The sequence below is a fragment of the Chrysochloris asiatica genome, unplaced genomic scaffold (assembly GCF_000296735.1).
Source record: "Chrysochloris asiatica unplaced genomic scaffold, ChrAsi1.0 scaffold00069, whole genome shotgun sequence".
In the NCBI taxonomy this organism is placed as follows: domain Eukaryota; kingdom Metazoa; phylum Chordata; class Mammalia; order Afrosoricida; family Chrysochloridae; genus Chrysochloris; species Chrysochloris asiatica.
Window position 1 is genome coordinate 4907934 of NW_006408587.1, and position 22569 is coordinate 4930502.

Genomic DNA, 22569 nt, shown 5'->3' on the forward strand with positions numbered 1-22569 from the left:
CCCTCATTGCTACAAAACGTCTACCTTTACATTTCCAACCCTCACAATCAGTCCTGATAACAGTTATTCACTATTGTATCACAAGAGACCTATCCTCATTTCATTTCATCAGCCCCGCCTAGACAGACTGGATACAACTCAGTGGCGATTCTACCTTCCTCCATGCTCTCTGGATCTTCTTACTACAAGTCTTAGATGCCAAATCTACTGGTTTTCCCTTTTTCCATCTCCTTTAAAAACAACCTATTTAAAAATTGACTGTTAAAACATGCCATTCAGAATTATTATTTGATTAATGACTTGATTTTTAGGTATCTATATGAAACTTTGCTTTTTAAAATAATAAACTTTGTTTTTCTTGTTAGATGGAATTCAAATGGTGTCTTTCTCTGGTGTGATTATTTTCCAGCCTTTTAATGAACTGTTCAAAGCTACAGAAACACAGACAATTGTAGAGTGAGCGTTCTGTACCCACCAGCTCGATTCTACAGTTCATCTTCGGTTCTGATTGCTTTTTCACTAATTACCCCCTGTCACCGTGTTTTAGTGCATTGCTAACTGAGTCCACTTTACCCTTTAGTACTTCATCTTGCATACATGAACTAGATTGCATTCTTGGTAGATAGGGGTTTTTGTTTTGTTAAGTTTTATGTTTTTTTGAGGTGAAAGTTTATGTAAAATGAATTGCAGAAACTCTTAAGTGTACCATTCACTGAGTTTTTGACAAATACATACTTCCATGTGACCCCCAAACCCTCTCTAGATAGGGAGCATATTCTTCACCTCAGAATGTTTGCTCAAATCCTTTCACAGTCAGTCCCTGACCCCAATCCAGGCAACTAGAGTTTTTCACCAAAAATCAGGTCTTGTTGTAGTTGTTAAGTGCTGTTGAGTCGGTTACAACCCATAGCAACCCTGTATAGAGTTTCCAAGGAGCAGCTGGTGAGCTTGAAACCACCAACCTTGCAGTTCAAACCGACTTTGCAGTCCAGCGCATTAGCCCACAGCTTCACACCAGGACTCCAAGGTCAGGTCTAGAACATCATATAAATGGAGTTGTATAGTGTTTATGCTTAGGCATAAATAAAACTGCTTCCAGTTTGTATCCACGGTGGTATTTTATTGCTCACTGTTACGCCATGGATAAATACCACAGTTTGTTTACTCAGTCCCTGTTTGTGGACACCTGAACTGTACCCACTCTGGGTTTAATGTTAGTAAAGTTTCTATGGACATAATTGTACAAAGCTGTGTTGAACATGCTTTTATTTCTCTTGGATAAATGCCTAGGAATAACATTTGTTTGGTCATAGATCACTGTAGGCTTATAAGAAACTCTTAGACTTTCTGCAAACTGATATGATTTTTAAAAATACAGATAAGACAGCAGAATTTGATAACCATTTAGTACAATTTTTACCATTTAGATTTCAGTATGATTTGCATGTTTTTGTTTGATCAATTGCTTAGCATTCAGTTTGGGACTTAAGTTAATCATGAACCTCTCACTTTTCTACCCGTTTGTAATTAAACAGTATAGCTAGTAGCCATTTCTATGGTCTCACTGGTCTCCTAGGTGTACGTTAGCAGTTTGATAACTGAGGCATATGTTCAATTAGTGACCTTGTAATACACATTTGTTCTTAGGGAAGAAGACGTTACAAAGACTATGTACCCTCCACCTGTTTCCAGCAGTGTCCAGCTGCCCAGGGATACTGATGGGAAAGACATAGACCTCATCTGTGACACCCTGAGAGCAGCCATGGAGGACATAAATCCTCACAAGTATGTATACTCATGTATACTGTCACTAGTCAGCACCTTGTGAATGACAGACATGCAGAATTGTCTGTAGTCAGCTTATTCCTCTTTCTCATGCTGGTGTTTTTATTCATACTTCAGGTACTGCCTATCAATACTTACCTCTCACGTGAAGAAAACAAACCCAGAACTGGGAATTGTCCTGCAGAAGATACACGAGCTTCAAGGTAGAGACCCCTAAACAGAGAGAGTTCAAAAATGACCCCAATTCTTACCATGATCCCAGTCTTGGGAGATTATGTTGACCAGGACCATTACCATTGACGTGGCACCATTACCATTGACTCGGCATTGCCACGTCACAGATTCAACGTGTACCCTTTGGCAGCCATTTTAATGTGTGCTTGCTGCCCTACAAAACATGTACAACAGAAATGAAAAATTCACCTTCATCTGGTGTCCCACTCCATCAAGAAAATGTATAATTTTGTGATTTTGATTATGTGGCTTTTTTCTCCAATGTTTTGTTTTCTTAAACACTGACACAGGAAATGCGCCATCTGACCCTGATGGTGTGAGTGCAGAAGAGGCCCTGAAGTACTTGCTGCTGCTGGTAGATGTTAATGAATTGTATGATCATTCTCTTGGGACCTATGACTTTGATTTGGTCCTCATGGTAGCTGAGAAGTCACAGAAGGTGTGTAAGTTACCACTTTATCTGTTTTTTGGTTTTGTGTCTGTGTCCTGAGTCTGTGCAGCCCCGCTCCTTAGAGATACACTCTTGAGTACAGACTGGGGACCAATCTGCAAGATCCTGGGGCCTTGCTCCTAAGTCTCTTTCTATCAAATTTTCTGATTGTTAGGTTACGTAAATGAACTAAAATTTCTTGGTTATTTTTTTAAATAATGTTTTTCCCCCCTCACACATAGTGTACCATGTAAATACCATGGACAGACAAACACATAATGGTGGAAATAACAAAATTATGTAAAAAAAAAAACTTCTGGTATACCATTCCCATACATACACTACTGTGTATGTCTCATGTCATTTCCAGAAGTGAATTTCGGCCTCATTCACTAGTCCCCAAATTTTAGTTATGATCATATTTGTATAACGAAGGTAAAGCCATGGTCAAAAAGTCATGGGTAAGTTGGTTGGTGTTGTTGTTAGGTACCATCTATTCAGTACCGACTCATAGCGACCTTATGCACAGCAGAACGAAATGCTGCCCGATCTTGGGCCAACCTCACTATTATTGCCACTCTTGAGCCCACTGATGCTGCCAGTTTGCCAGTCCATCTCTCTGGGGTTCTTCCTCTTTTTCTCTGACCCTCCACCTAACCTAACATGATATCCTTCTCCAATGACTGGTCCCTCCTGACAATATGTCCGAAGAATGAGAGAGAAGTCTAGTCATCTTGACCTCCAAGGAGCAGTCTGACTGTACTTCTTCCAACACAGATCTGTTTGCTCTTTTAGCAGCCCACAGCACTTTTAATATTCTCTTCCAACACCATAACTCAAAAGCATTAATTCTTTGGTCTTCCTTATTCGCTCTAAGTTGGTAGTACCCAGGTTAATTGGAAAATACACAACTGAAAGAGTGCATTTGCTCTGAAGCAGTTGCAGCCAGGCCTGAGAACAGTGGCATGGCTTATAGTGAGTTTGTGCGCCCGGGTCCATTATGCCGAAGATGCAGGGCTGCCATAGCCTTTGCCCACATGTGCACCCGGATCCTCCCATATCAACTTGGAGACAGGACAGTGCAGGGACAGTCCGGGTCCCATGCCCTCCATCACCTCACCCCCAACAGCCAGTTGGACCCCACTCCTTTGAGCTCTGGTGTGACCCTCCAGGATAACGCACTGGGCCGCAAGGTCTGTTTAAACTGCAAGGTTAGCAGTTTAAACCCACCAGCCGCTTCTTGGAAACCCTTTACAGGGTCACTATAAGTCAGCACAGACTTGACTGCACTTAGCCTTGGAACCTCTGTGCACACAGCGCTCACATCTGCCCTGCAGCATCCATGTGGATGTGAGATTCAAACTACCTGAGGACAGCAGGCAGGCAGCTGGACTGTGGGGCAGAGAATGCACCTCTTAGCAGCCTTGCTGGCCTCAGTGACCTCTCCACATCTCCTGGGCTGAGGCAGGCCACTCTGGTGAGGACAGAAAATGATTTCTTCCTGCACTGGAGAGATCAGGGAAGGAGTCCTGCCAGGAGAGGGGCTGCTTCAGACACTCGAGGGAAGACTGGTGAGGGTTTGGCTGGGAACCCAACCTCCGTGTTAACAGGTACCTAGACAAAGACAACATTAAATCTGTAGGACAAAAAATAATAATAATCAAAATCAAAGTCATCACATGTAAAAGCATTGGTATTGCATGCTTTTGAAAATAATGGGCAAAGGTTACCTGGTATGCAGAAACGTTTAATGCATATGTGTGAACGAATTCGTGTATAAAGGAAATATTGACAAAGGATTCCTATGATTTGCTCCAGTCCTTTTCCAGTGGAACCTGGGCGGTAGACAGGTTCTGAGTTTCTTCCCAGCCTAGCATGCGGCAAGGCATCCGAGTTCCCCTGGTGCTCTGGCGGCTTCTGAAGCTGCAGTCTCAGCCTGTCAGTCCTTTTTCACCTTGGCCAGGTGCTCTTTCTAAAAAGGAAGATCTGATTCTTTAGTCCTCTGTTTGAAAGCCTTCTTTGGCTCCATTGGTCCCTAGCATAAAGTTCAGAAAACGTAATATTATCTAAAAATCATTTCATGATCTGACCTCTGTGCATCTCTTCAGTCTCATCTCTTGACAGTATCCTTTTTCTGGCCACAGAAAATGCTTTTATCTTCTCCCTTCCCTGCTGCCTCCCCGGGGCCTCCCCTTTGGTCTGCCTATGTTGTTTTGTATTTTTCCTGTAGGTCTTTCTTTCAAGAAGTATCTTCTGTTCTTCTAGCCACTCCAGGTTGGTCTGCTTGTCCTTTCAAGTGGGAATTTCCCATCACTGGAGATCTGGATGTGGTTCAGGCTTCCACCTATAGTCATATGTATTGCAGAGGCTCATAAAGCCTCCTTCACTGGGCATTTTGTAGCCCCATTTTAGATATTCCAATCAGTTATAAGTAGAAGGCGGACTTACAAGCTTTCTATGGTGATGCTTTTTGCTATTCCTTGCTCTCCCCCTCCAGTGTCTATTTTATAATATAATGCAAGGAAAACCAAGATTCAAAAGACAGCCAAGCATCTTAATATTATTCCCCCTTTTTCCACATTCCAACCATGGCTCGATCTCTGTATCCCAGAACCCTGTTGTTCCCAGGTTGTGCATATATCATTATTTACCTCTGTCTCAGTTAGCCAATTTTACCTTTTTTTAAAACTTGGCCTTTGCAAAAGGTGGACATGAAAACAGCATCAAGCATGGTGCTTTGTTGTTTTAGGAGAAACTGAGATGTATTTATTGGCTATCTTGCTAGATTGAAACCTTTTTTCTTTATTGTAGTGCTGTAGGATAAGCATTGGACTGCTAACCAAAAGTTCAGCAGTTCAAACCCACCATCTGCTCCTTGGAAACCCTACATAGGGTCTCTATGAGTCGGAACTGACTCAACGGCACTTCACAAAAATAATAGCAGCCTATGAAATATCTGGCTATTATGAGACTATTAGTGAAAACTAATAGTACTCATATCTTGAAGCATTTTTGCCAAAAGTTTGTTTTATGTAGATTTTATATATGTTTTATTAATATAAGTTTAAAGTTTTTTATAACTTTGAATCTGTTTCTGTTAATTATTTCATTTTTGTATGCGAATATAATTACTTACAATAAGTTAATCTTATTATTTATCTACTTAGGATCCCAAAGAATATCTTCCATTTCTTAATACGCTTAAGAAAATGGAAACTAATTATCAGCGGTTCTCTATAGACAAATACTTGAAACGGTATGAAAAAGCTATTGTCCACCTCAGTAAATGTGGTAAGTGTGATGAGGTTAGTTAATATGTTTATTTCTACTTCAGTTCTTTTTTGGAACTAGGCAGTGTATAAATGAAATGTTAGCTTAAACATAAACTATTGTTATTTTCCACTCCCCAAATCTTTAAAAAATGTGTTTGTGCACCTTGTTTTGTCCTGTGTTCTGAAAAGCTGAGTGTGAAATAGCGCTTTGAACCATTTCAGATGTGGCTGATGCAGCAAGCTCTGAAAGAACCTGGATTTGTTAAATGTGGGTGAACAAGAACAGTGACTAGAATGGGAGAAATGATGGGTTGAACCTGGAATGGGAAGACCCAGAAGAGGCATTGTGAGCACTTTCAGAAGCCTGATATAGGAGATCGGATTGTTGCCAGGACTGTGGTCAGGTGCCGTCCTTGAGCAGGACACGTTGTTAACAGCTCTGCTGATGAAGAGATTCGGTTGCTTTGCAAACATGCGTGCTGTCCTTGTTTTCTAAGAAGGGATTACATTCTAGCAGGTTGTTAACTCATGTCCCATTCCAGCTATTGTTCCAGTACACTCACATTTTACAAATTTGAGTCTGTTGCGGTTTTGCTTTGTCAACCATGACCGAACCAGGAAGAACCAGTTGTAAAGCAAACTACTAGTGGAGGCCCCTAGCTAAGAAAAGAGAGCACATCCTTTTTGGCTAAGAATGATTACCTCCTAAATTAACTTCATTGTCTCATTCAAAACTGGTTCACAACGTAGCTCTTCTTAAGGGGATGACGACCCCTGGGCTTCCCTGGAGTGAGTGGTGCCGTCCGTCCACCGCCGTGCTCTGAAGATGTAGTTTCACTGACATTCAAGGAGCAGGATGAGCACAGTGGCTGTCGTGTTATTACATGTGTTCCGTCCGTCCCGCTCAGGGACCAGGGACAGGGAAGAAGGCCCTGGGGTGCTTGGTAAAGCACTGGGCTTCGGCTTCCCTGAAAAATCTCATTGAACAGGTCTGGGAGAGGACTCAGGAGTGTGGGTCCTTAATAAGCAGCTCACCCAGGCTGTTCTTTTCAAGGCAGTTGAGAAAACACTGGACTAAAAACTGATCCCAAGTAGTGCGCCTAATATATCAGAATCTGCTCTGGTGCTTGTTAAAAGTTCAAAGTCAAGGACACCCTTCTCCGGAGACTGGTTCTGTAGGTCTTAAGAAGATTTCTTGCTGATTTTCTTTGGGGGCTGATGGCATAAATAAAATACATTATGCTTCTGAAATCTAAACCTATATTTGTGTAAACTTTATTCCTACAGGACCCGAGTACTTCCCAGAATTCTTAAACTTAATAAAAGATAAAAACTTGTATAATGAAGCTCTGAAGTTGTTCCCACTGGGCTCGCAGCAGTACCAGGTTAGTGGAGCATGGGATGAGGCTCTCCTGGTTCTACTTTGTGCATTAGTTGGAAAGGCTGAGAAGTGTACGTGAAAACGAGTGAGCCTCATCTTGAGTTTCTGACATGGGAGAGGACCCTGTCCTCTTCTAAGGAACTTGCCCCCTCCTGACCCTGGGAGTGGACCCTGATCCTCCTTGGAATACCACAGTCGCTTCCACGTGGGTGTCCCTGCTTCCACCCCGCTGCTCCTGTCCATGCTCCCATCCTGCTGCGTGACTGAGTATTCTAAAAAATGCATGTCTTTCTGTATACTTCAGGGTAAAAGAATAATGCTTTCTTTTTCCCTTGTTTAATGAACATTTATCAAGCCCTTCTCCTATGCCTCGTACCTTGCTTGTAAGTGAAATATGGTGCATGATTCTTCAAACAGCATCCTGGGAGATTGTTCACAACCTACTGGAGCTCTGACGTGGCAGAGCTGTGACCACAGAGCCCATGCCTTTTGCCATCTCCACAACATTTCAGTTCAATTGCAGATAGCACACAGACCCCTCTATGATCTAGCCCCCAGCCTGACTCCTTAGCATCGGTGTCTGCCACCCTCCCACACTCCCAGCCCCTTGTAGTTAGGTCTGCAAATGGGATACACTGTGTGGGGCCTCTGCGCTCTGTAACCCCACTTGTCTGTCAGAACTCTGCGTCTTCTCCAAACTCTCTTCTCTTTGCAATTATGTTGATCTTACAGCTGAACAAACTGCTGACTTCGTGATTTGTCAACCCCACTAGGCTGAGGGTTCCTTAAGGGCAGGTACTCCATGTGGGATTCCTCTCTGCATCCCTGCCTAATGCTGAGCCTGGGGGGTGCAGTGTTTGACCATTGGCTATGCTGTCTCTGCTGTCTCTGACTCCTCTCTCTTGCTTTCTCGGATATAAGCACACCAGCCTTCTTGTTTTACCTCAGGCCTACTGTTTACATCCTTTCCAGCTTAAAGCCTCAGGGTAGGCTGACTCTGTCCAGTGTATACTCCCCGAATTCCTCGGGTGCCTTGTGCTCCCCTTGTCCATTCTACTCGAAGTCTCCTCCTCAGATTGGTTTCCTGACAACCCTCTAAAACAACACTCCTGTGCTCCCTGTCCATTTACAGCAGGAACTTTGTCATTGTTCTTGTTCTGTTTGGCTGAACTGCTTTAGACATGCTTGGCCTAGTGCATATGTAAGTATTCAGCAGTTGTTTGTTAGTGAAGAAGTGACGTATCCTCAGTAAGTCTTTGAATGAGAGAATGACTGACTGAATGACTGATCAGCCACAGGATTTTCCCTCAATGACTCGATAGTTTCAAGTGTAATCACGGAGGTATAGCCTCCATTGGCGCTATGATGAAGTGATTCTTACGTGTCCTCCCTGACCCTAAGTTTCTGCTTATTACAGGATATCAGTGTTGCTTATGGGGAGCACCTCATGCAGGAGCAGCACCATGAACCAGCGGGGCTTGTGTTTGCCCGCTGTGGTGCCTCCGAGAAAGCATTAGAGGCCTTCCTGGCCTGTGGCAGCTGGCAACACGCCCTCTGCATGGCAGCCCGGCTTGACTTTACCAAAGACCAGCTGGCTGGCCTCGGCAGGACTCTGGCAGGTAAATACTGTCGTTTGTCTACTTCAAAAAGCTTTGTTGTTTTTTCTTTTGTTTGGCAACTTTGCCAGTAAATTTATGGCAGTATACCTCAAGATAGTCTAATACTTATTGATAAAAATTAATTTGTTGTTGTTAAGTGCTGTCGAGTCGGTTCCGACCCATAGTGACCCTGAACAGGGTTTCCGAGGCTGCAAATCTTTACGGGAGCAGAAAGCCTCATCTTTCTCCCACGAAGCAGCTGGTAGTTTCGAACTGCTGACCTTGCGGTTCGCAGCCCAATTCGTAACCACTGCGCTACCAGAGCTCCTTTAAAAATTTACTTAGGATGGTATTAATAAGGGAAAAGGTTGTGATGCTACAACAGAGAAGCCCAGAAATGCAATGCTATAAAAATGAAATCAGTTTAGTTCTTTCGTGTAAAGGCAAACAGGTCAAAGCTGCTCGGGTGTTGCTGCTTCAGGGCCATCCTGTGACTCTGTCGGCTCCTAGTACTGTGTATGTCTGCAAGGTTGTCACTGGGGTCTCTTCATGCCTGCGCTGCAGCCCTCAGGAAGCCTGAGTCCTGGAAGAACACAGAACTTTGTTTGAAAGTTACACTGTCACCTCATTCCCTGACATTTCCATCATGTGCCACGCCTAGTAAAGTGTGGCTGGAAGAATTTGGGAGTTGGGCCATTCAAGTAAGGAAACAGTAATAGCAAAGGTCAGAAATGAGATAGAAGAAAAGGCCAAATGTATAAACAAGGAGAAAACACAGGCAGCTTAGGGTCTAGGGATTGCCTGAACCACAGGGGAGATGAGTTCCAGCATCTTGTTCCCTGGAGTAGAGGAAAGGTAAAGGACCACCACCTGGGAGAAAAGAGGCTGTGCTGGAGGAGCAAGAGGAAAGCTCAGGGAAAGAGGCCTGCTTTGCCGCAGCCGTCTGGAGAAAGACTTGTGACTTCTGTGCATCCTTAAAATCTTCAAGGAAAAGAAAATGCTGCTACCATCACATAGAGATCAAAGCTGTGATTAAGTCATGCTCAGCTGTTAACCTGTAACATTGATTTTCTCATCCTCTTCCATCTGATAATTCATTTGGTAATTATTCAAGTTTTTAAACTACTGGCAGTGCAAACAAAAGCCATTCCTAACTGTGTCTTTTGTGTGTGTGCATGTTGAAAAAATTTATGTGTAGCATTAGACAGCTAGACTCAAGTTTAGATGATTCCAATTTAGTTGACAACATCCTAAACATCCTAGTCAGGAGCCTTCTTTCCTCAGACCTGACCAGGGGTTGTCCTTGCCTATGCCAGTGCCATGGAGCTTCTTACAGCCTGTTTGATCTGGTTCTTGCTGGTCTTGACACCCACAATGAACACAAGCGTGTTGTTATCTTCAGTCTTCTTTGTGGCTAACTCAGTGGTCAGAGGAACTTGATGGTGGCATAGAGGTCAAGCCTGTGCCTCCTGGGAGAGCTCTTTTGATTATATTTGGGCTGCCTTCGGAGCCTCAGTGTCTTGGGCCACTAGAAGGTGGGTGATATACAGATCTTGTTTCTGTGTGGTTATGGATGCCTTTCAGCCCCTCCTTCTTGGCTTTGAATGCCTAAACTGAAGGCTTCAGATTAGGGGCGGGGTGGGGGCTTCCTTCTTCGCTTTCAGTGCCATCTTTGTAAAAAGGCCTAACTTTTTCTTATGTTGAATTTGTAGGGAAGTCAGAACAGGTGCACATGGTTCTTATTTAGCCTTCCTTATATTAGTGCTTACTTACTTTTTTCATGATTCAAAAGCTGTGTGCATGGCAAGTAAAGGTGAATGTGATGAAGAATTTGTTGCAAGTATGAGTTGGTTCAGAGTGTTAATGAGGTGCTGTAGGATAAGCACTGACTGATAACCACAAGGCTGGCAGTTCAAATCCACTAGTTGTCTTCTCGGAAACCCTATACAGGGTTGCTGTGGGTTGGAACCAACTCATCAGCTCTTCAAAACAACAAAAATGCGGGTTGGTTCACTTTCAAAGTGAGGACAAATTGTGTGGCGCTGTGGGCTAATGCGCCAGACTGCAAAGCCGTTTGAACTGCAAGGTCGGCGGTTCAAGATCACCAGCTGCTCCTTGGAAACCCTATACAGGGTCGCTATGGGTTGGAATCGACTCGATGGCACTTGACAACAACAACAACAAAGAGAAGAAATATTGTCTGATATATTGCTGAAAGATGAGCCCTTCAGGTTACAAGGCACTCAGAATAGTACTGAGGAAGAGCTCCTTCCTCAAAGTAAGAGTTGACCTTTACTGATGTGGATGGAGCAAAGCTTTTGGGAGTTTCATATGCTGATGGGTGCCACTCAAAATGAGAAGAAACAACTGCAAATGCCCACTAATTATCAGAATGTGGAATGTATGAAGGATAAATCTAGGAAAATTGAAAGTCATCAAAAATGAAATAGAATGTATAAAGATAAATATCTTAGGAATTAGCTGAAATGGACAGGTATGGGCCATTTTGAATCAGATAATCTCATGGCTTATATCAGAAATGTGAAATTGAAGAGGAATGATGTTACATTCATTGTCAAAAAGAACATTTCAAGGACTGTCTTGAAATAAATGCTGTCTGTGATAGGATAATATCTGTATGCCTCTGAAGAAGACCATTTAATATAACGATACTCAGATTTATGTACCAACCAGCAAAGCCAATGATAAAGAAATTGAAGAATTCTACCAGCTTCTTCACCCTGGAGTTGATAAAAGATAATAATTACTGGTCATTACCATGAAGAGGAATGAGTAGCTGCAAAATATGTGCTAAGTGATAGAAATGATGCTAGAGATCACATGATAGAGTTTTGCAAGACCAACTACTTATATACAGTGCAAATGTCTTTTTTCAACAATATAAAACAGCAGCAGTACTCTTGGGTCTTGCCAGATATAATACACAGGAATCAAATTGACTACATCTGTGGGAAGAGGCAGTGGAGAAACTCAGTATCATCAGCCAAAACAAGGCTAAGGGCCAACTATGGACAGACTATCAATTGCTCATATACAAGTTCAGACTGAAGCTAAAGAAAATTTAAACAAGTCCATGAGAGCAAATTATGACCTTAACTTATGTTCCACCTAAATTTAGAGACCATCTCAAGAAGAGATTTGATGTATTGAACACTAATGACTGAAGACCATACGAGTTGTGGTATGACATCAAGAGCATTATGGAGGAAGAAAGCCAAAGGTCATTGAAAGGACAGGAAAAAAAGAAGAGACCAAAGTGGATGTCAGAAGAAGCTCTGAAACTTGCTTTTGAATGTGGAGAGAAGCTAAAGCAACTGGAAGAAATGATAAAGTAAAAGATTTGAATTGAAAATGTTTCAAAGGGCAGCCCAAGCATACAAAGTAAAATATGATGGAATGTGCAAAGACCTGGAGTTAGAAAACCAAAAGGGAAGAACACACAGGGCATTTTCAAGTTGAAGAACTGAAGAAAATATTCAAACCTGTACTTGAAATGTTGAAGGATTCTATGGGAAAAATGTTGACTAATGCAGGAAGCGTCAAAATACGATGGAATATTCAGAGTCACTGTACCAAAAAGAATTGGTTGATACTCAGCTATTTCAGAAACCGATGGTGTTGAAGGAAAAAGCCCAAGCTGCATTAGTGAAAAACAAGGCTCCATCAATGAAGCAGTTCGAACCCACTAGCTGCCCCACCAGAGAAAGATGTGGCAGTCTGCTTCCGTAAAGATGTATATATAACCTTAGAAACCCTGTGAGACCGTTTACTCTGTGCTGGAGCGTCACTGTGAGCTGGGGTCAACTTGACAGCAATGGGCCTTTGGTTTTCTATTAGAGGGAGAAATGGATTAGGGAGCAATACTGTCAGTTTGTCAGATCCAGGCTTTTGCAAATGCATTTCAAGGATGATTTTAACAGTTACGAAGATTTTCACATTTTGTGCTAAATTTATATACTAATTGCCGCTTGAGATTGAATGCCACAGTATATCAACCTATTTCCCTTGGAAATTCGAAGCACATAGTTTGGTATTTAATAATGACATAGTGAAAAAAGATTTCAGTAGAAGAATCTAACAGAATTTGACTCTTACTTCACACATGTACTTGACCCTGGGATTTTTTGGGGGGACTGTTTTTTATTATGCCATGGGACAGCCTCAGGGAGCATTTTTGAAAATGCTGTTTTAAAGCAGCTCTAGTCCTGGTCGAGTGCTGTAGGATAAGCTCTGGACCACAGGGTCAGCCGTTCAAACCTACCAGCCACTCCTCAGAAACCCTGTACAGGGTCGCTGTGTGTCAGAACCAACTTGACAACACTTAACAACAACAGCATTTGAATATATACTGTAGAGCTCAATCTGTAATTTAAAAAACATTTTCTTAATTCAAATGAACTATTTAAGCCAACAAAGTATTTTGTACCAACAAAAGCTTTCAACTTGAGTTTTGATAATACTGTTCTTAACAAGTCTGCTGTGTTCAAATGTTCCTTGTTTATTCTTTGCAGGAAAGCTAGTTGATCAGAGGAAGCACAGTGATGCAGCCACAGTTATGGAACAGTATGCCCAGGTACACGCTGTTCCTCTCTGCTGAAACCTCCCTGTTAACAACAAGGACTTCACAGTTGTGACGGCCTGTGAACATTGAAGGAGTGCTGGCCATTGTTAAGCACAAGGAGAGTACTTACCTTGAAGGGAGTCCATCTTTCTGGCTTGACTTGGGAATCTAAATTCAGGACATCTCTAACTAATTATAAATTATGGAAGGTAGACTACCAAAGCGCTCCCCTGCAGTATATATAAAAGTAGTTTGATCTTTGTTGTTAATTCCTGTCAAGTGAGTCTCAACTCACAGTGAGCCTGCATAGGGTGTCCGAAAAGCAACTGATGGGTTTGAACCACCAACCTTAAGCCCAGTGCTTATCCTAGAGCACCACACCAGGAAATGATCTTTATAGATAGGACTATATTAAATCTCAAAGTAGTGTACTTTTTATGTTAACTTTGCCAAAGTAGAAACAGTGAGAAAGGAAATTTGAGAAAATGATAGCACTAACGTGGGAAGCTACAAGTGTTTCTTTCTCTTTTTTTTAAGGTTTAAACTAGGGTTGCAAAGGTGTTAATGAGTAGGCCAGCTATCAGGGTATGGGAGGGATTGGGATGAGCTGTGGCCTGCCTCCTGAGCTAAGGAAATCTGCTTTTACCAGTTGTTCATGTCAAGCTTCCCGTTTTTACAAAATTAGCTGGGAATAGAGATTTTGTTTGATGTTTGCCATCAAGTTGCTTCCAACTCATAGTGACCTTGTATAGGGTTTCCTAGGAGTAGTTGGTAGGTTTGAACCACCAGCCTTGCAGTTAGCAGTCTAGTGCCACACCAGGACTCTATTTGGACCTACCAAAATACATCCTATTATGTCCTTTTGTAGACATTTGGTATATGCCTGCTAATGAGGCAAGTACAAAATGAGCCATTGGGGTATGGAAAGAAAATATTAGAATGTGTATTTTCATTTGTTTTTAAAACTTTTGAACTAAAATAACTTATTTTTTTAAATAGTGTGTATATGCATTGCATATTGTTTAAAATGCTGATAAGCAAATGAAAGAAAATAAAAACGTCTTATTCCCATCACTGAGATTGCTATTAGCAACTCATTTTATTTCTTTTCAATTTTTTATACCTATGTATGTGTTTTTAACCAAAGAGAAATCACACTTTAATGTACAGTTTTTAAATTTATTTTGCTTGTACTATGATATCTTTTGCTGTTAATAGATTTTACTTTTATATACTAATTAGTATTCAGATGTCCGCTATGGCTCTAAATATGTTCTTTATAGTGTTATTGATTTGAATAGTTTCAGTCTAGGGTCATATATTGCACTTGTATCTTGTGTTTTTTAATCTCTTTTAATCTAATGTGTGTCCCCTCCCCTTTTTTATGGTGGTGACCATTTGAGGAAACACAGCCTGTTGTCTTATATATTTTATCCTGTTTAAATGTATTATTTTATGTGGCTTATGATGCATAAAAAGTTAGTAAATGCATGTATATAATTATAAACAAGTAATTATATATTTGGGGAGTGTGGTGGCTCCCCAGATGTATAATTGTTGTTGTTGTGAAGTGCCGTTGAGTTGGTTCCAATGCATAGTGACCCTGTATAGGGTTTCCAAGGAGCAGTTGGTGAGCTTGAACTGCCAACTTTACAGTTCAAATGGCTTTGCATTCTGGCACATTAACCCACAGCACCATACCAGGACTCCAAATATATAATTGTTGTTGTTTTTGTTAAGTACCATGGAGTCAGTTCTGACTCATAATGACCCTGCACAGGGTTTCTGAGGCTTCAAATCTTTACGGAAGCAGAAAGCCTCATCTTTCTCCCGCAGAACAGCTGGTAGTTTTGAACTGTCGACCTTGAGGTTAGCAGCCCTGTTCGTAACCACTACGCTACCAGAGCTCCTTAAATATATAATTACTTATCTATAATTATTTACACTGGACTGTGAACCACAGATTTGTGGTTCAAGCCTGCCAGCCGGTCTGTGGGAAAAAGATGAAGCTTTCTGCTCCCTTGATGATTTAAAGCCTCAAAAAGCTTTACACAGGGTCTCTATGAGTCAAAACTGACTCTATAACACTTAACAACAACAAGAACTATATATTGTTGAGTCCTGGTGTGGTGTAGTAGGATAAGCATTGGATTGCTAATCTCAAGGTTGGCAGTTCAAACCCACAAGCGGCTCCTCAGAAATCCTACATAGGTCGCTATGAGTTGGAACCAATTCAGTGGCACTTAACGAAAGCAATTACATGTAGAATATGCTCAAAATGTTTTTATTGGTAAGGTGCCTAATGAAAAACACTTGAACACTATAGAGTATACATGTGCTCATTATGATATACTTCAAGTGTTCTGTATAATTGAAAATTGTCAAAGTAAAAAGTTAGAGAAAAATGTGATCTTGTTAACATTTCAAGAGCCCACTTATACTCATATTTGCTGAATCAAACTTAATGATAATGCTGGTGGTGGTGGTTGGTGGTCAGTTCCGACTCATAGTGGTCCTGTACAGGGTTTCCGAGGCTGTAAATCTTTATGGGAACAGAAAGCCTCATCTTTCTCCCGCGGAACAGCTGGTAGTTTCGAACTGCTGACCTTATAGTTCACAGCCCAATTCGTAACCACTACGCTACCAGAGCTCCTTACCTCTAGTGGTTTTGATATCCTGGGATGTAAAGATGATACTTTGATATAAAGATGATGCTTAGCATGTGCTTTGTCAGTATCTCCAGTATTTGGAATCTAGGCCAGTCATGATGCTAATAAGTGGGATTGTAAGGGTTAAGGCTGGGGTGGACAGAGGCAGCTAGCTCTGTAGGTACTTTTGGAATCTCTCATGGTGGCATGTGACATGCGGGCTGCAGTAACCTCTTATCTTCCTTGATGCCTCCTGGTCAGGATTATGAAGAAGCTGTCCTTTTGCTGTTAGATGGAATGGCATGGGAAGAAGCGCTGAGAATGGTAAGAACAGTTGTAAATGTCTCCCTGTATTGAATGCTGAACAGAGAAAGAGAACAGAGGAGACAGGGTCAGCTGGAATCCTTTGTCTTGTGAGGCTGGCCAATTTAAAAAGAAATAATTCAGGTTCGAGGTCTAAGGATGAGTAGTGTTTGTAAACCTATTTAAAAATTTATTATTGATACATTGGGCATCTGTCCACCCTCCAGACTCCCTGTGCTGTTTTAACTTAAAATGAGTTGAATATCCTGTAGCTGCCCTGGGGGAGCCTTGCTCCTCTGAGAAGTATCTTGGTCACATCTGAAAGTGTTCCATTTTTCCTAGGAATCTTAACTTTCCATTGACTTGAAGTCTTTTTGCCTAAAATTATTATATTTTTCCTTTCAGGTATACAAATATAATAGACTAGATATCATAGAGACCAACATAAAGCCTTCCATTTTAGAAGGTAAGGATCACATTTTTAGACAGAATTTGGACATACTGATATGAGGAGGAGAGAGAGAGGAGAGTTCTCTTTCTCTCTTACTACATCGTTAAATAATGTGTTGTTATGTAGAGTCAATTAAAAATTCTTCACTGGGTATAATGTCTGATTTTGACCAGAATTTTTTGTATATTAAGCTGTTAAATGTTGTTGTTGTTGTTATGTGCCTTGGAGTTGGTTCTGACTCATAGTGACTCTGCACAGGGTCTCTGAGGCTGTTAATCTTTGTGGGAGCAGAACGCCTCATCTTTCTCCCGCGGAGCAGCTGTTAGTTTTGAACTGCTGACCTTGGCGGTTCACAGCCCGATTCGTAACCACTACGCTCCAGAGCTCCTTAAGCTGTTAAATGGTGGTGGTGGTGGTGGTTATGTGCCGTGGAGTCAGTTCCCCATGCTTTGTATGTGGGAATTGTTGTTGTTAAGTGCTTTGGGTCAGTTCTGAGTCTGCTTGACCATGCAAATAGGGCTTTCGTGGCTGTACATCTTTGCAAGAGCAGACAGCCTCATTTTTCTCCCATAGATCAGCTTGTAGGTTTGAACAACCAACCTTGTGATTCAGAGTCTAGCGCTTATCCTACAGAGCCCCTAAGCTCCCATGTGGAAATAGTTAGTGGATTTAAATATGAACTTTGTTGTTGTTAAGTGCCACTGAGTCATTTTCGACCCTTAGCGACCCTGTATAGGGTTTCCCAGGAGCAGCTGGTGATCTTGAACCACCGACCTTCCAATTAAAACTGACTTTGCAGTCCAGCACATTAACCCACATGTGTTAGATAATATTAGAACACTGGTAAATTTTCTGCATTTAGCAATTGTATTGTGATTATGTAAAATCTTATTTTCAAAAGATATGTGCCGAAGTATTCAGTCCTGAAAGATGATGTGTGCAACTTGCTCTCAAAAGTTTCCACAAGGAAGCAAATATGACAAAAAAGTTAGCATTTGATGTATCCAAGTGAAAGGTATATCGATCTGTGTTCATTGAACAAATGCATTTGAAATTTTAAAGAATAAAATAGAATGCAAATAAAGTCCATGGATCCTAGTGAACATGAGCGCTGCCAGCTCTAGAATCTTCTGGTGGTCACTGTGACCCCCTTAGATGCAAAATGGGAAAGGAGGACATGTGTTTGACTTACCGAAATCTCAGGGATAATGGATGGGTGTGTGAGCAGAAGCCCTGACGGGACTAGTTCCTGCTATTCTTGTTACCATTTCTTGTGCACTCACTCATTTTATTTGTGTGTCCGCTAGGCTACATACCACATCTTTGTGCAGGTGATTTTGGAAACTTATCAATAGAGAGTATTCTGGGATGATGTTGGTGAATTTTTAAGGTCTGAACTCCCTATCTCCAAGTTATTCTATTTAGGTTAATATTCATTAAGGGAAAACAGCTTTCTTAGAAAATATAGAAGCCTGTTTCTTTTTGTTAGATTCCAACTTGTCACCCACTCCTCTTGTAGTTGCTCTTCCACATAAACAGCATTCTCAGATTATTTTCCATTTGTCCCCTAGCCCAGAAAAATCACATGGCATTTCTAAACTCTCAGACAGCCACATTCAGTCGCCACAAGAAACGTTTATTGGTGGTTCGCGAACTCAAAAAGCAAGCCCAGGAGAATCTGGGTAAGTGTGAGCTGCATAAAGACCATTGGTGCTTGGGACGGGGGACCCATCACCTTTGTCTTAGCCACTGAGTGTGCCCCCTGAGATTTGATCACTGTGCCACACGGAAGGAAGTTGGAGGCCTCTGTGAAACCTCTAGGGCTGTGCTTGACCATGTTCGTGGCAGGGGTTGGTGTGAGCATCAGCATGAGTGCCAGCGGCTCTGCTCAGGCCCACCCCTCTCTGACCACTCTGTGCTTAAAACATGAGTTTTCTTATTTCAAAAGGTTCCTCTGCAAAATCATTTTTAAAGGTTTGGTAAACTACTGGTGTACAATATTGACTGTTGATTTTATTTTGAGATCAACCAGGAATAAGCTTCATCCAAAGGAGCTCTGGTAGCATAGTGGTTATGAATTGGGCTGCAAACCGCAAGGTCAGCAGTTCGAAACTACCTGTTCCGCAGGAGGAAGATGAGGCTTTCTGCTCCTATAAAGATTTACAGCCTCAGAAACGCTGTACAGTGTTGCTATGAATCGGAACCGACTCCACGGCACATAACCACCACCACCACCACATCCTTCGATGTGCCCTAGATGACTGTATTCCATCTATCCATGTGATGGTCAGCCGACATTAGCAGGGAGTGTGTTCATTGTGCCTCTGGCTCTGCTTTTCTAGGTGATGAGGGGCCCCATGGTCAAGAGTCAGACCTCTTCTCTGAAACGAGCAGCGTCGTGAGTGGCAGCTACTCACACAGTAACTCCCGGATATCAGCGTATGTATCTGCTCATCCTGCACATTGGCCGTCTCCTGGCTATGAAAAAAGTACACGCAAATCGTTAGGTTGTCCTCTAGGAGGTGGGGTGGGGCGGACGGACAGACGGACCTGCTCCAGGCCCTGTGCGAGTGGTGTGGGGACTCTCCCGGGGGAGCTAAGAGATTATATTCCACCTGCAGCTACTGTGTTTGCCCAGCCTGGATGGCACTAGCACTTTCAACAAGTAGTTGAGTAACTAGAATGTGTAGATTCTGAAAAAATTGAAGACCATAAAGAAAACAGATTCCAGACTTCTTTCATCCAAAATCAGAATTAGGAGAAATTACATACATAAAACAAATCACACTGCTTTTTCCCATCATAGCAGTTGGTCAGACCCATCTATGTGCAATCATACGCTTGTGTCCTAGGTACGACATCTATTTAATGAGCTAGGAGGCACAAGAACTCATGAGGGAACGCAGCATTGTATGTTTAAACTGAGTTTTACTTTAGGGGTTCAGAATGGGGATCTGTGAAACTTGGTGGGAAAGGCAACCCGATCTGTGCTTTTAAGAATTAAGGGAGGAGAGTAAGCACTAACAGCGGAATTCAAGAGCTCTGAGACAGGAGAGAATGGGATTTTCATCTATTTTATAATAATCAGATTTCAGTCTAGTAGTCTATCTCCTTTTGTTTTATTTTGCTCTGTTTAAATTTATTTAGTTTTTTTTTATTATAAAATTACATTTGGTTGATGTTTATTCATTGTTCTAGCTCTTATCACATGCATCCTCATTTTATTCTGCATCTTAATAGAAACTTTGAGGCAAAATCTTTTTTAGTGTTTGATTTTTATATTGTTTTGTTTTATTTTGTCTTGTTTTTAGGGTTTTCCTTATTATATCCTGCCTATAAGACTTAAAGTAGCTCTTTTACCATAGTGGATTAGGAGTAGGGTTGCTAACCATAAGGTCAGCAGTTCAAATCTGCCAGGGACTGCTCGGGGAAAAGATGAGGCTTTCTGCTCCCATTAAGATTTACAGCCTCGGAAACCCTAGACAGGGTCTTTGTGAGTCACAGCCGACTCTACGGCACATAAATAACCACTGTAAGACTTACCTCTCCCAATTTTTTTTATGTATAACACCACTTCCCCCTAAATAACAAAACCATCTACAGACTCTCTAGCATCCTAGGAGGGACGTAGTCAACAGTCATATTCACTTAGTCTTTTCAGCACAGGGACAGTCCTGTTTTAAATATTTCTCTGGTTTTAACAGGCGATCATCTAAGAATCGCCGCAAAGCAGAGCGGAAGAAGCACAGCCTCAAAGAGGGGAGTCCGCTGGAGGACCTGGCCCTTTTGGAGGCATTGAATGAGGTGGTTCAGAGCATTGAAAAACTCAAAGGTGATTCTCAATACTGATGGTGACTCTTGCCCTCCAAAAAGTAGTAAATGGATAATACAGAGAGGCAGAGGCCAGTAGACAATGAAAATGCAGTTACTTGGGACTGCAGGGTCACTTCAGGGCACATTCCTGAAGCAGAACTTAGACGTCTGCTTCCACCTGGCATCCTGGACTGAACTGCGACAGGTAAGCACAGGCTACTGGGCTGTGGAGGCACTGCTTCTTGTCTGGCCCCAGTGTGTTTGTTTTCCTTCTAATAGGAGGTATATGGAGTCATCCCAGAATTTGGGAAGAAAGAAGAAAATGTAGGAGGTGTCAACAGTAGTGCAGAGTTAGATATTTTTCCCTTGGGAATGTAACTGTGGTGTGGTAATAGCATACCAATGTCTTTCATTTCTTCTCTGTAGATGAGGTATACAATATTTCAAAGGTGCTGTTCCTCTTTGCATTTGATGAGCAAGCAAAAGAATTGCAGAAGGCCTTTGAAGATACTCTGCAACTGATAGAAAGGTCACTTCCAGAAATTTGGACTCTGACCCACCAGCAGAATTCAGCCACACCTGTAAGTCTTCTCAAAGACAAGACCATACATTGGTTCATCATTATCACAGGCTATTATACTCACACAATGCCTTTAAAAGTCAAAGCAAAAAATGGCCTTGTTCTTAAAATTGAATATGTTAAAGCCATCTTAGGCTTCTACTGAAGCTGTTAGTAAGAAGGTCTCCCATTTGACTGTGCCGTGACTCCTCATACATTGGGCCTGGACTAGGTGAGCTGGTCCCTCCTTTCTAGGTGAGGCAGCTGTCGTGGAGAACATGGAAAAGGCAGGTGATTGTTTCAGACCTCTAGGACCTGAGTTGGCGCCTCTCACTTTCCACTTGGGAACTTGGGATTGGGGTCAGAGGTCTTTAAAGGACCTCCAGACAATCACTTTTCCGTTTGTTCTCTGGAAAATTTGACTGATGTTTTTGTAGATGAGCTTTGTTAATTCAGTTTCAGGTTGAATTGGTTTCTTGTCTCATCAAGAAGTATAATGGATTATATTCTATTTGGGGAATACGGTGGTTCCATACAATTAGCACTGGACTATGAGCCATAAAGTTGGCAATTTGAGCCCACCAGCCACCCCATGGAAGAAAGATGAGACTTTCTGCTCCTTTGAAGATTTAAAGCCTCAGAAGCTCTACACAGGGTTGCTTTGAGTTGGAATTGACTAGACTGCACAAAAAACCAACAACATAATCTATTTATTGTTTATAATAGACTCTGCTCAGCCCTCAGACCTCGGTCTGTTGTTAGGAGTGTTGGTGTGGTCCACTCAAAAACCACACCAGTTATTAGAAGCAATGTAATATACCCAATTGGTTAAACAAGTTTTGGAGGACTGCAAAAGCAAAAGAGGAACCAACTTCTGCCCCTAGGAATGGGGGAAGAAAGGGGAGAAGTTGGGATTACTAGAATGTAGGAGTTGGGAGTTAAGGCCTTGCCGAGCTGGGATGTAGACCTCTTAGCAGGAGATGCCAACCAGTTTGTGCTGATTCTTGTGAAGGGACATGAGGAGGCTACTTCAAAGTGAAGAAATAAATGGAAACGGGAGGAACAGCTAGTACCAGGGTAAAGAGCTACTTTGGGAAGTTGCTATGACAACAAGCAGACAGAGGAGCCCGCTCTTTTCTCCTTCAGCCTTGCGCTGGCACCCCCATGGCAGAGTAGAACATGCAGCAGTGGGTGAAGGAGAGCTGTTAGTTCTGGCTTGTAGCCCCAGCACTACCGCAGTGTACGGAGCGGTGGGCCTGGACCTGACGGAGGGAAGGCAAATCAGCTCACTGATTAGAAAACCCAAAAGCTTACTGAGTCTCAGGGTCATCCATTTTATTTGTTTATTTATTAAAAAAAATTTTTTTAAAAAGTTTTACCGTGAATTATGTGATAGTTTACATGGGAAAACAATAGTTTTACATTCATTCTTTCGTATATCGTTTCATTGCCATGGTTACAATCCCCTCAATGCATCATCAGCCAACCAAAGGGTATACACTACAAGCCTGCA

The 22569-nt window shown here is 42.0% G+C and overlaps 1 protein-coding gene across 1 annotated transcript in view; it reads left to right on the plus strand.

The window, feature by feature from the left end:
* Positions 1-22569, plus strand: part of IKBKAP (inhibitor of kappa light polypeptide gene enhancer in B-cells, kinase complex-associated protein) — a 60835-nt gene that overhangs the window by 31510 nt on the left and 6756 nt on the right. Inside the window, exons 22-34 of the mRNA XM_006864688.1 lie at positions 1648-1785; positions 1903-1988; positions 2310-2458; positions 5617-5740; positions 7009-7106; positions 8520-8721; positions 13233-13294; positions 16192-16254; positions 16639-16699; positions 18256-18366; positions 19027-19123; positions 20389-20516; positions 20924-21078. Coding sequence (XP_006864750.1) covers positions 1648-1785; positions 1903-1988; positions 2310-2458; positions 5617-5740; positions 7009-7106; positions 8520-8721; positions 13233-13294; positions 16192-16254; positions 16639-16699; positions 18256-18366; positions 19027-19123; positions 20389-20516; positions 20924-21078 — 1474 coding nt within the window. The remainder of the gene's footprint in view (positions 1-1647; positions 1786-1902; positions 1989-2309; positions 2459-5616; positions 5741-7008; positions 7107-8519; positions 8722-13232; positions 13295-16191; positions 16255-16638; positions 16700-18255; positions 18367-19026; positions 19124-20388; positions 20517-20923; positions 21079-22569) is intronic.